Source organism: Triticum aestivum, chromosome 2A (genome assembly GCF_018294505.1).
Source record: "Triticum aestivum cultivar Chinese Spring chromosome 2A, IWGSC CS RefSeq v2.1, whole genome shotgun sequence".
NCBI lineage: Eukaryota > Viridiplantae > Streptophyta > Magnoliopsida > Poales > Poaceae > Triticum > Triticum aestivum.
This window is the reverse complement of record NC_057797.1, coordinates 678,699,576-678,712,831: the sequence shown is the minus strand read 5'-3', so window position 1 is coordinate 678,712,831 and position 13,256 is coordinate 678,699,576. Positions and strand designations below refer to the sequence as shown.

The 13,256-nt window shown below is 47.3% G+C and overlaps 1 protein-coding gene across 1 annotated transcript; it reads left to right on the top strand.

Moving 5' to 3' along the window:
• Window positions 1-7,684: 7,684 nt before the first annotated feature.
• LOC123185898 (uncharacterized) lies at window positions 7,685-11,435 on the top strand. Its single transcript, XM_044597711.1, has 6 exons — window positions 7,685-8,001; window positions 9,542-9,866; window positions 9,960-10,043; window positions 10,126-10,471; window positions 10,578-10,749; window positions 10,840-11,435. Exons 1-6 carry the CDS (start codon window positions 7,770-7,772, stop codon window positions 11,103-11,105), a joined length of 1,425 nt encoding a protein of 474 aa, XP_044453646.1. The 5' UTR covers window positions 7,685-7,769; the 3' UTR covers window positions 11,106-11,435.
• The last annotated feature ends 1,821 nt before the right edge of the window (window positions 11,436-13,256 follow it).

The window sequence follows — 13,256 nt, the reverse complement described above, 5'->3', positions numbered from 1 at the left end:
CCACTGGTACCAATCTGAGGTTTTGAGACAAAGATTGGATACAAGAGATGAACTAGGGTCTGAGAGGAGATGGTGCTAGTGAAGATGTTGATGAAGATTGACCCCCTCCTGCTGAGAGGATCGATGGTGATGATTTCCCCCTCCCGGAGGGATGTTTCCCCAGCAGAACAGCTCTGTCGGAGCCCTAGATTGGTTCTGCCAAGGTTCCGCCTCGTAGCGGCGGTGTTTTGTCTTGACAGCTTCCTTCTGATTTTTTCTAGGGTGAAAGACTTCATATAGCAGAAGATGGGCACCAGAGGCCTGCCAGGGGGCCCACGAGGTAGGGGGCGCCCAAGGGGGTAGGGCGCGCCTCCCACCCTCGTGGATGGTGGGTGGCCCCCCTCTGGTTGATTCTTTCGCCAGTATTTTTTATTAATTCCAAAAAATGCCTTCATGAAGTTCAGGACTTTTGGAGTTTTGCCGAATAGGTCTCTAATATTTGCTCCTTTTCTAGCATAGAATTCCAGCTGCCGGCATTCTCCCTCTTCATGTAAACCTTGTAAAATAAGAGAGAATAGGCATAAGTATTGTGACATAATGTGTAATAATAGCCCATAATGTAATAAATATCGATATAAAAGCATGATGCAAAATGGACGTATCAGCCTTCTATCTTGTATCTTCACGGCCCATTAGTTTGCCCCATGTCACATAGCCGACCATCCGAGGACCCCCTAATCCAGGACTCCCTCAGTAGCCCCCGAACTTGCCTTCAATGACGATGTAGTATCCGGCTTTATGTCTTCGCCTTTGCAAGGCGGGTTCTCCATTATACTTTGGATTGACAATAGTTCGGCTCCTCATTTAAATATCATATTTTTTGCCACCTCCGCCCCGGCTTCCACGTGTCAAACAAATACGAACGGTCCAGGTATCTTTTACAAATAACCCCTTGACCATGCAAGGATGGAGTCTATTTAAGGAGATTTAGATCTCAGATGCCATTCCACACCATGCGGAAATCCTTAGAACTCGCCACAGGAAATCGTCCAAACATGGCCGGCGCTCCTAGCTCCTCCTCATGTCCCCACGGCCCTCAAAAAGGTGACTGGGAAAGCTGCTCGGTGTCACACGCCCGTCTGAATGAACTTCAGACGCAGGGATATCTTCCTCCCGCAGATCTAGTCTCCGTTCGGGCCGGGTTAACTTCGCTCAATGGCGAAGCCCTGGCGGAGAATTTCCCCAATCCTTCTAAAGAGGAGCGGGTGTGCTTCGTTTCCTTCCTTCTGAGAGGTGTAGGATTCCCTATCCACCCTTTCCTCAGAGGTCTCCTATAGTATTATGGCCTCCAACTACACAATCTGACGCCAGGCTCCATCCTGCATATCGCGGGATTCATTGCTCTCTGCAAGCTGTTCCTAGGCTGTGAGGCCCATTTCGAGCTATGGTGGAAATTCTTCTGCCTCGTCCCCCGCTCCCAAAAGGGATCTATATTCGATGTGGGCGGCGCCGAAGTATGGCGCATAGCCGAGACGGGATACTTGTCCGGCACTCCGAAGAACGCATGCGAAGAGCGGCCCTTAGAATGGTTTTATATCGAAGACGTTGTTCTTCTGGACCTAATTCGGCGCGGTCTTCCCGAATTCTCCAGCGCTCCTTTAAAGAAGCGCGCCAGCTAGCGTCCCCAAAGCCTCGAGGAAGGAGACAGTGCGGAGGTCGAGAGGCTGGCAAGCAAGATTAGAGTTCTTGCCAACTCCGGGCTGTCTATAATTGAGGTAATGGTGATTTCAATAACGCGATGCGTTCAGCCGCTCCAATCTAGAGGGTTTCCCATGTGGAATTACAACTGGGAGGACGATTTGTCCCGTTGTCTACGCAAGGGTCCAGACAATTTTGCCGCCCTGGCTACCATCCAAGCTGACCTTTACAAAGGGGAGAAGGAAGACTTCACTCGCTTGAATCGGGAAGGTTTTTCCATGTATAACCCCATCGGCTGGGTCAGTTTTTTAATTATTGGCCTTACTCAACCTTTTTCCAGAGTCATGCTAGTCGAATTTAATTCGTCTACTTTTAATAGAATGGAGAAAGGTCGTCGAGGGGGTCTACAGCCCCGCTCCGCAGCCAGAGGACCATGTTCGGGACCTGGATCCCTGATATGAAGAAGATCCGGATATATTCATAGAACTTAAGGAGGGGGTCTTCTATCAGGCGAGCTACGACGGCACGGAAGTGGCCATTATAGCCGATTACCACGGCCTTCTCCCCTCCTCTCATGTAAGCACCAATGTCGGTGTCAAAACCGGTCGATCTCGGGTAGGGGGTCCCGAACTGTGCATCTGAGGATCGAAGGTAACAGGAGACAAGGGACATGATGTTTACCTAGGTTCGGGCCCTCTTAATGGAGGTAATACCCTACTTCCTGCTTGATTGACTTTGATGAGTATAGGGGTTACAAGAGTTGATCTACCTCGAGATCGTAATGGCTAAACCCTAAATGTCTAGCCTATATGATTATGATTGCCCATACGGACTAAACAATCTGGTTTATATAGACACCGGAGGGGCCTAGGATCGTGCAGAGTCAGTTTACAAAGAAAGGAAACTACACATCTGATCGCCAAACTTGCCGTCTACGCAAAGGAGAGTCCCATCCGGACACGGGGGAAGGCCTTCTATCTCGTATCTTCACGGCCCATTAGTCCGGCCCATGTCACATAGCACGACCATCCGAGGACTCCCTCACTGACGTCATGGCGGTTTACAGCGAGTTTCGCCAAGCAAGTGAGGCAAGATTTAACAAGTCAAGTATTGAAGATTGATGTGAACAAGTTCAAATCAACCTGGGGCCTAATGTTGGGGATATAACTATTGGGTATAAACCGCCCCGGAGAGGTCGGGTTATACCACTAGCGACTTATCAATGAAGATCGTGAATCATAGCAAGCCCATTGACGGCCCAAGACCCAGAGGCGGCTTAAGGCCCAAGGCGGATGAACCGCCATATGTGTATGACTTGTTTTGTAAGGCAAACATAGTTAGCCGCCGACCCGGACACACTGTGTATGAGCCGGCCGGGACTCCGTGAGCCGCCGCGCGTCTTCCTGTGTATATAAAGGGACGACTCGGTGGCGGTTTAGGGACAAGAAAGAAGAGATCGAGAACTAGGTCAAGCATATTCGCTCCCTGGTAATTGAAACCCAAGCAATACAACCCCAACTGGAGTAGGACTTTACCTTGATTGCAAGGGGCTGAACCAGTATAAACTCTCCGTGTCCTTTGTCCCGATTAACCCCTTTAAGCTACCTAGTTGCGATGGATCCACGTCTAAGTCCTTCTGCTAGGACATCTGCCGTGTCAACTCCACGACAGGCTTCGACTGCGAAAACAACTCCGGGGCATCCAAGCAAAACAATGGTTGTGACAAACTAAAAATAAAAGTAAACAAAGACTCATGTAATACATGACGCTCCAAGCAAAACTCATAACATGTGATGAATAAAAATATAGCTCTAAGTAAAATTACCGATGGTCGTTAGAAGAAAGAGGGGATGCCTTCCGGGGCATCCCCAAGCTTAGTTGCTTGGGAGTCCTTCAATATTACCTTGGGGTGCCTCGGGCATCTCCAATCTCATGCTCTTGTCACTCCTTATTACTTCATCCATCGTGATCTCACCTAAAAGTTGAAAACTTCAGCACACAAGACTTAACAGAAAACTCGTGAGATCCGTTAGTATAATAAAATCAATCCTTACTTTAAGTACTGTTGCAAACCCATTCATATTTTATTATTGCATTATACCTACTGTATTCTAACTTCACCATGGTTTATCCCCCCCCTGATACAACCCATAGATTCATCAAAACAGACGATCACACTGAGGCAACGGCGAAGGAGGACCATACTATGGAATATAATCCTGTGAGGAGGAGTTCTGTAACCCTAGGGTGATCCGCCTACTGAGCAAGCAAATCAAATACTAAACTCATAATACAAGGCAACTGATATTACCGTCGCACTGTCATATTTGATGTACACCATGATCTGAAGTTTCTCTGCTTCTCTCTCCATTGCAAGAAAAACACTTCTACTTTCAATTTTATTTATGCTCTTTACTTTCAAGCTGCTATTACTCTCATTGCTGCAGACTCGTCATATTCACTATTCTGGTTCATTTGCCTCTTGGGACACTAATAGCTTCTGCAGAATCACAAGCAGTTACTTCACATAAGGGCTTGTGACAACTTTTGTATGACAGAAACATTACTCATAAATACTCTCATCCACTCTTCGCTGGGATGATTACTATTGCAATACTTAGACAAAGGTGTTATGCTATCATGTGTGTCTTGCAACTCATCAACGCTTCTTCCTCCTCATGCCACGACCAGGTTTGTAGCGACGCGCCACCTATACACGCATCTACCTGTCCCGATTAATCACCAGCTAGTGAGGTGATGTGATCGGTAACCATCGTACCATCAATGGCTAACACCAATATTCTTCCTAAACCATAATTACTCACTAGCATCACTCACATATTATCATCTCCATATCAAAAAACTATTGCAAGGAATCAAACTTATCATATCCAGTGATCTACATGAAAGTTTTTATTATATACTTCTTGGATATTCATCATATTGGAACCAAATTCATATCTTGTGCAAATTATCATTACTATTATCAACTCTCAAAAAGATATAATTGAAGCATGAGACAGCAAGTATTTCTTCAAAATATAACCACCACCGTGCTAAAAAAGATATAAGTGAAGCACTATAGCAACTGCCTAGCTCAAAAGATATAAGTGAAGCACATAGACTATTCTAACAAATTATAGATAATGTGTGCCCCTCTCAAAAAGGTGTGTCCAGCAAAGATGGTTGTGAAAAACTAAAAATAAAAGTAAACAAAGACTCATATAATACATGACGCTCAATAAAAATATAGATCCAAGTAAAATTACTGATGGTCGTTAGAAGAAAGAGGGGATGCCTTCCGGGGCATCCCCAAGCTTAGTTGCTTGGGAGTCCTTGAATATTACCTTGGGGTACCTCGGGCATCCCCAATCTCAGGCTCTTGCCACTCCTTATTACTTCATCCATCGGATCTCACCTAAAAGTTGAAAACTTCAGCACACAAGACTTAATAGAAAACTCGTGAGATCCGTTAGTATAATAAAATCAATCCTTTCTTTAAGTACTATTGCAAACCCATTCATATTTTATTATTGCATTATACCTACTGTATTCCATGGTTTATACCCCCCGATACAACCCATAGATTCATCAAAACAGACGATCACACTGAGGCAACGGCGAAGAAGGACCATACTATGGAATATAATCCCGCGAGGAGGAGTTCTGTAACCCTAGGGTGATCCGCCTACTGAGCAAGCAAATCAAATACTAAACTCATAATACAAGGTAACTGATATTACCGTCGCACTGTCATATTTGATGTACACCATGATCTAAAGTTTCTCTGCTTCTCTCTCCATTGCAAGAAAAACAGTTCTACTTTCAATTTTATTTATGCTCTTTACTTTCAAGCTGTTATTACTCTCGTTGCTGCAAACTCGTCATATTCACTATTCTGGTTCATTTGCCTCTTGGGACACTAATAGCTTCTACAGAATCACAAGCAGTTACTTCACATAAGAGCTTGTGACAACTTTTGTATGACAGAAACGTTATTCATAAATACTCTCATCCACTCTTCGTTGGGACGATTACTATTGCGATATTTAGACAAATTAAAGGTGTTACGCTATCATGTGTGTCCTTGCAAGCCATCAACGCTTCTTCCTCCTCACGCCACGACCAGGTTTGTAGCGACACGCCACCTATACACGCATCTACCTGTCCCGAGCGATCAATGGCATCCACCCCCCCCCCCCACCCCGAGTTCCAAGGCGGCCGTTCAGATGACCACTCAGCTTCATCCCCGTTTATAATAGACTGGCGACGAGGCATCCCCCTAGCCGTCGCCCCCACTCCCATCTCCTCTCTCAGTGACAATGCCGCCGTGCTAGAATGCAGACTCCTCGCTGAACACGGCAGCGGAACGTCACGTCGTAGGTGCCACATAACCGCGGGGCAAACTCTCCTTGCAGCACACTAGCTGCAGCAATTGTCGGCTCCTCCTCCCGATGCCATAAACAATATTTGTACTTGCTAATTATACATAAACGGAACGGATTTTGGCCACTATTCTAGTTTCATTATAGTTTCTATTAATGTACACCCCTCCGTTTCAGAATATAAGGTGTGTTCATTTCTGTGCAAGTAAACCATTTGAATGTTTAACCAAGATTATAGAATAAAATGAAAACATCCGCAATACCTAAAAGATAAAATATGAAACTACTTTTCATGATGGATCAAATGACATAAATTTCATGTTGTGGATATTGATATATTTTTCTAAAAACTTGGTCAAACATGCACTTGTTTGACTTAAAAAAACAAATACATCTTATGTAAAGGAACAAAGGGAGTATTTGTTTGGTATGTCTCATCTGAGCTTAAATTGCCTCTGCAATTCTGAAGAAAATGAAAAAAAAATTCAAATAAAATGAAAAATATGGAGGCCACAAATGGCAACTCTGTGTTTGCACATATCCGTTACGGCCTCGATATCCATATGTAGGGCTCCATATGGTGGATGGCGGTCGTCGACACGGCATATCTGCTATAGTTCCTCCTACCCGTGTGTAAACTCAGGGAGCCGACGTTCCTGCCGCTGCACTTCCCCTCTCCTCTTTTTTTTCTTTTCTTTTTCTTTTTGCGGATGCCCCCTGGTTGCATGAATCAGAGAATAAATCCATTTGTTTGGAAAACAAATCAGATGATTTTAGCAATACCCTTTAACATAATGGAGGCGCTAAAACTTGCCAGGAACTTGTAGTTCTTGAAGTTGGATTCAAACTTTCAGACTTTTGTAGGCAAGTCACCCACCGGGTTCCCTAGGCACCCGGCCCCATACCATACGGGTCTTTTGCATTGCATGTAGGATTCGCACCGCATCCTCCTCGGGATCCGTCCCAAAGTAGCATTACCATCACAAGAAGACAATCGCGCTTTTGGCAAGGAAGGACACAGAAAAGTTAGGGCCCGACGGTCTTTTGACAGTAGAAAAGCACAAGGCCACAAGACCGGTGTAAATTATGTGATCGCTACCGAGTCAGGCACCCAGCGTTGCCAGCCATGTACCGAGTGATCGGGTGGTCTACCAAGATGATAAAGCGGCTAGGCGTGTATAACTATGCAAGGGTGGCACGTAAATCTGCAGGGCCAGCACCTCAGTGTGTAGTAGCTAGACGTATAGAACAACTATGCAAGGGTACGGGCACCGCAGAGTGTACAACGTGGTAATCATTGATGTTATGCACAGGTATACTTCATTGAAGTACCAGACGCAAGATCACTCGCTCCGGTTTTTACGCTCCGACGTTGCACAGCAGGCAGTCACGAGTCACATACACTGACCGTCAAAAGCAGGCTAGGCAGTAACCATTCTTTTTTGCGGGTACGGGTAGGCTAGGCAGTAACCATTGATGTGCTCTAGAGAGAGGTGGGCTGGGATTTACAGCGCGAGAAGTTGCGGTTACGTGTTGTGAGCTGGTCTGTGTAGGTACACCGGCTGTGTGTCGGCTTTTTAAACCCCCCCTTCCTGCCCCTCTCTCTCTCTCCCTCTCTCTCTTCGCCTAGGGGGAGCGCAGCAAAGCTTTGCGGTGTCACAAGTTCACAGCCCCTCGACCTCGACGACACCTCCCACGCCCGCCGCCATGGCGCAAGACGGAAACCCGCGGCAAGCATCGCCATCGGCGCCGCTGCCCTCGGACCACTCGCGGTCGACGGCGCCGCCGCCCACCGTCGCTCAGGGAGAAGAGCAGTCGCCGCCGCCTCTGGTCACGGAGGAGCCGTCTGTCGCCGCGGCTGGCGCGGCGGTGGGGATGGTCAACCGCGTCACGCGCTTCTCCGGGGGAACTTCAGGGTCCTCGTCCTCTCAGGCTCAGGGTACAGCGGTTTTTTTGCCCGCTTTTTCATTTCTCCTGCTTATTCTAGGCATATGGATTTGCTCCCAAATGTTTAGGGATGCGCAAGCTCACAGATCGTCGTCCTCTTCCGCACAACCCTTATGCTCCCTCCCGCCGTCCCAGTCCCACAAAGCTCATCACTGTCCCGTCCGAACGCCGCAGCCCGCGATACCCTGCGGCTGTGGGTTTTGAAGGTCGCTAACCCCTGTCCCCAACTGTTATGCTCACCCTGCGCTGTAGGCAGGGTTTTCTGATGTTTCAGATAATGTTCACCCTGCGTTGTAGGCAGGGGTTTCCGATGTTTCAAGATAATGTTGACCCTGCGTTGTAGGCAGGGGTTTCCGATGTTTAAAGATAATGTTCACCCTGCGTTGTAGGCAGGGGTTTCCGATGTTTCAGGATAATGTTCACCCTGCATTGTAGGCAGGGGTTTCCGATGTTTCAGGATAATGTTCACCCTGCATTGTAGGCAGGGGTTTCCGATGTTTCAGATAATGGCAGAGGTTTTGGATACATGGGGTGGAGATTGTATTTTAATGTATGATTGGAGATTATGGCCAGGATTGGACTAGAAGAAAGGATAGGTTCACCTTGTTATAACGATTCATGATGCTTCATTTAGACTGGGCTTGATTGGACGTTTAGGACCATCGTGTTTCTTCTTCTGGAATTGCTAATGGGCCCCGGATGCTTGTATCACTACCATTCTCGATTAGATATGTGGACATATTGCCTACATGAGGCTGGTAATGGCCGTGAAACAACCTTCCAGACCTGCGTTTTATCTATATGTTTCTTCTATGGCAGAACTCTTACAAGTAAGTACCTTGCGGTTGCCTAGAATTAACAGGGACAGAATACTCGTAATGGTAGGTAATTTGTAGCTGTAGAGTAACCGATTGTAATGTGAGAAACTAGTGTTGCCCATGTTTAGGCTGTAGTTGGGACAAATGCTAGTATTGTATCTTGATCAGGCACTTTGGCAGCATGCGTATTTTACAAACTCAGAAGATGGTTGTGCTGAAAGTTGACTTCTCCTTTCTTTGTTTATGCATTTCAAATAACTGATGGTTCTAAGCTCATGTTTTTTTTTGCCAGATTCAGAGCTCTTCTAATCTGACGTTGTTCATTGGTTTGCTGCTGCTTGTGCTTTGGCTCATTTATTTTCTGTGTTTAGTACACCATACAAATACAACTCCTAGTACTGCTTATGTTTATCAGTTTGCTGAGTATGCTCTTCATTCCATCTTTTGGGCTTTCATGTGGCCATACCATACTGATAGTAGTAGTATGTATTGCAAGGCTAGCTGAGTCTTGAAAAGAAATGATGTGACAGTTCAGTCTTTAGTGTACAGGCATACTGAAATTTTAGATCTACTCTCAATCTGCTCTAACCAAATGGATGTTTAGTTAGAGCTGTGATGTGGCATATCCGCATGTAGTACATTGCCATGCTTTTAAATCTTAGTTCATCATTGCTCCTGGTCGTTCACTAATAGATATCTTTTGGCCCTTTTCAGGTATGAAAACATTCAGTAGCGCCCATGTCGATAATTTGGTTCAACTGAAGGAATGGGATCAGCTTCATGCGTATTTGATGGAATTTATCCCTGGCGAAGAGCCTTTCAAGTCCCACCCTATGCTTTTCTTGCGCATATTCATGTGTCGTGCGGTTGACTTAATTGACCAAAACAAAATTTCTGATGCTGAGATGCTCTTTGAAGCTGAAATGCAGCCCTTTCAGAAATTGATCGATCAAGGGCAAGAGGGTCTCAGGAATGCTACCATTGCTGAGCTATCCGAGGGTCTCAAATACATCAAGGGATGCCTAACTGCGAAGAAAAGGTAGCAGATTCTGACTCTAATATAATCTGTACATAGATGGATCTTTTACCTCACTCCATGTTCAATTTTCATTGTCTATTACTATTTTTGCAGCTTGACTCATCCATACACCAGTATTCTTATGACTAAGATTGCCGTCAATGACTACATGAGGCTGTATTTGCCAAATGCAATCGGGTATGTGACTAACATATTGAACTTAGTTCATTGAGTAATGTCGATTATTACTGTAGCTTCTAAAATTTATTTTCTTATCTAGGTATAAGATTGTTCGCAAGAAGGATGCACTATGGGTTTTTGCTTTTCCTCTCGCATCTAGATCAGCGACTAAGCCTACCTTCAGATGTTTGGGTTGTAGCCTTAAAATCTTTAACTCTGGAACCATCCAGGACATCTCTCCCCACCTTGATCAATGTCCTGGGATGAGTACACCATATCTGATTGAGCTACTCAAGCTCTCCAGAACAATCAACCTTATTAATGCTGAAAACTCACCTCATAAGCTAACGCAAAGTGAACAGCCTGCTGAAAAGAGGCGTCGAACCTTGACTGACACCTTCATCCCTGTTGATAAGAGAGATGTCTTTGCAGAGATACAAAGAGAGGTTCGTGCCATTTTCTACTTTGATTTCGGTGCTGATTGGGGTAGGGGCATGATTAGTTAAATCATAAATCTGTTGTGATGCTAATGATAAAGTTCTGCACATATAGGTAAAAGGTGCTGAGCATCTGTATAATCAAATTGGAGTCGAGGTGAATGAAACCGTTGATATGTTCAACACCATGGGAACAAAAGTGGGAAATATTCATCTTCTGCATGATAAGATGGGACATGTCATCAATAAGATGAAAGAGCTCGTATGTGCCGGACCTTCTGTAGCAGGTTTGACTTTGCTAAAAAAATGACACACATGTTTGACTTTGTTTTAGTCTGCACAAACTGATCTTGTTGCTATGGACCTTGTGGCTGCAGAAGATGAAGAAGGAGCCAATGCTGACAACAATGTTGAGGTCGAGGAAGCCGAGGCTGCAGAAGATGAAGAAGGAGCAGCTGCTACCAACAATGTTGAGGTCGAGGAAGCCGAGGCTGCCAATGATGCCCCCTTTCAGTCCGACGCCATCTATCATTACGGTGAATTTGCGAGTTTGGGAGAAATGCTGAAGAGTGCCATTGACCCAACAGATGAGCTGATGAGTACCGAGGAGATGTCCGGTAGCTTCGCTGGCGGTTATTTTTGAGTGCTCGTGGAGTCTGATTGCGAAAGAAACTTAACAGAAAAAACACTCCTAGATTCTTCACATATCTTGTTCAATTTTGTGGGATCAACCGCCTCAAATGTGGCATAGTAGTCTGATCTCCCGGACAACATGTTCATCTTAGCTTCTTGATCCGGTCAAACATGTGCAAACTGCTTCATATAGTCTGAACTTTGAACTTGAAGTGTTTTGCTGGTTGTGTCATCATGCGCGTGCTTTTGTGGGATCAATCGCCTCAAATGAAGCTTGCCCTGATCCGAGGAGCATATATACACTCCGGTGTCAGGCTCCATCACTGGCTCAAAAGATCACCGATACCTGCACAGGAAAGCCCCTGGTTACTATCACTCCTTCACAGTACCAGGGCATAGCTCCATTGACTCAAAATTCCAAGGAAAGCCAAAGCAGGATGGTGTTGCATGCATTTTATTTGCATGTCCGCACTTTTTTTTCTGAACTTAACAACAGCCTGCACTTAAATTCATGGCACACAACAGCCTGCACTTAAATTCATGGCACGAGTTCCACTTCCAACTAGTGTACCTGCTTCCGAGTCTGATGAGATCGAAGAACTTTCAGCAGGCCTTGTGAAGGCATCAGGCATAGTCTGTGAGAGTCGAGCAGCAAAAACACCTGCGACGACGAGTTGGTCGATCAGAAAAAGACAGCAGATAACCTCTTGCTGATTTTATTTTTCTAAGAAAAGGAGAATGACCCCTGGCCTCTGCATCTGGGCGATGCATACGGCCACTTTATTAATTATTCTCACATGACCTTACAAAGTTATACAACAGTAAGACTAAAGTCGTCGTCTAAATAACAAACTGTCGCTACACCTACCCAGTTGATGAAGGGGCGCAGATAGCCTGGGCCTAATACCAAACAGACATCGCAGCCAAGCCTAACATCTAAGACCTGAGACGCCAACCTAGCCACTTGCCAGGTCCGGGGCACACACTGGTCCGGCGTGCTCTCAGAGGCCGCCGCCGCCAACTGCCACCGCTCCATCTTCAGAACTGCACTGATGCATCAACCTTGCGCGGTCTAGCTATCGTCGACGCCACCACGGCGCCCAACGACACCTCCTCCCTGCATGCAAACATCAACGGCTCCTCCTCCCTGCGCGCAAACATCTGAGCACGTCGCGGTCACCACTGATACACCTCAGCACCATGCTGCCAAGTACCACCAGCCGACACAGCTTGAAGTCCTTGGGATCTGTCGTGCGTAGCACCTGCCGACCAGGCATGACAAAGCGTAGCACCTGTCGGTCAGGCATGACTTGACATCTCCACCAAAGCTCCGTGCAAGACAAAGCCGCTCCACCTCCTGCCTCTGACTTCCAGCGCTGCTCCACAAACGATGCTCCCAAGAGAGAAACGACACCGCAGTGCCGCCATCGTCCGATCTGGAACACCAGATCCTAGGGTTTCCCCCGGAGCAGCACGAGTGGATCGACAGTAGTTACATGACGATGCCTCCATCAAGGTAACGGCGAGAACGCCGCCATCGCCTGCCGTCGGCTCGGTTTTCACCGGCAACCATGTCTCCCCTACTCACAGCCGGGACTAGATGATGGATCTCGAGATCCGATCACCAAGCCTCTGGCCGGCCATCTCTGGAAGAAGATGACCACCACGTCCACCAGCGTCACCACGCCGGGCACGCGTCGCCGCCGGCACCCCCATGGTGCCTAGAGGCCGACAAGCCCCGACGAACACCACGCCTCGCCAGCCGCCATGGCCTAGGCCCAAGCACCACCAGATCCAGATCGGATCGGGGTCAAGGGCCCCAAGCCGCAGCCGCCGCGGAGGTAGCACCACTGGACGGTGCCCTGCCCTCCGCCCCGCCGTAGGACCGAGTCATCGCCGGAGCTCCGCCGCGCCACGCCGCCAAGCCGCCGCCGGAAGAACTCGCGCCGCCGCCAGGGGAGAGAGAGAAAGAGACGCGCCAGGGAGAGGCCCCGCCGCCGGCGGCACTACCTGGGCTTTGCCCGGCTGTGTCCCTCGGCGGCGGCAAGGGGGGAGAAAGGGTGGAGGAGGGCCGGCGGCGGAAGGAGCTAGGGTTCCACCGAGTCGTCTCAGAGAGGGACGCGGGGGACGGGAGTCCTCCAACCTCTCGCTGATAAAGTGG

Bases quoted from the DNA above. Each gene is read 5' to 3' on its own strand.
- LOC123185898 (XM_044597711.1), top strand. From the start codon at position 7,770: ATGGCGCAAGACGGAAACCCGCGGCAAGCATCGCCATCGGCGCCGCTG. The intron at 9,867-9,959 runs GTAGCAGATTCT...CTATTTTTGCAG, and splicing joins TGCCTAACTGCGAAGAAAAG to CTTGACTCATCCATACACCA. The intron at 10,472-10,577 runs GTTCGTGCCATT...CTGCACATATAG, and splicing joins TTGCAGAGATACAAAGAGAG to GTAAAAGGTGCTGAGCATCT.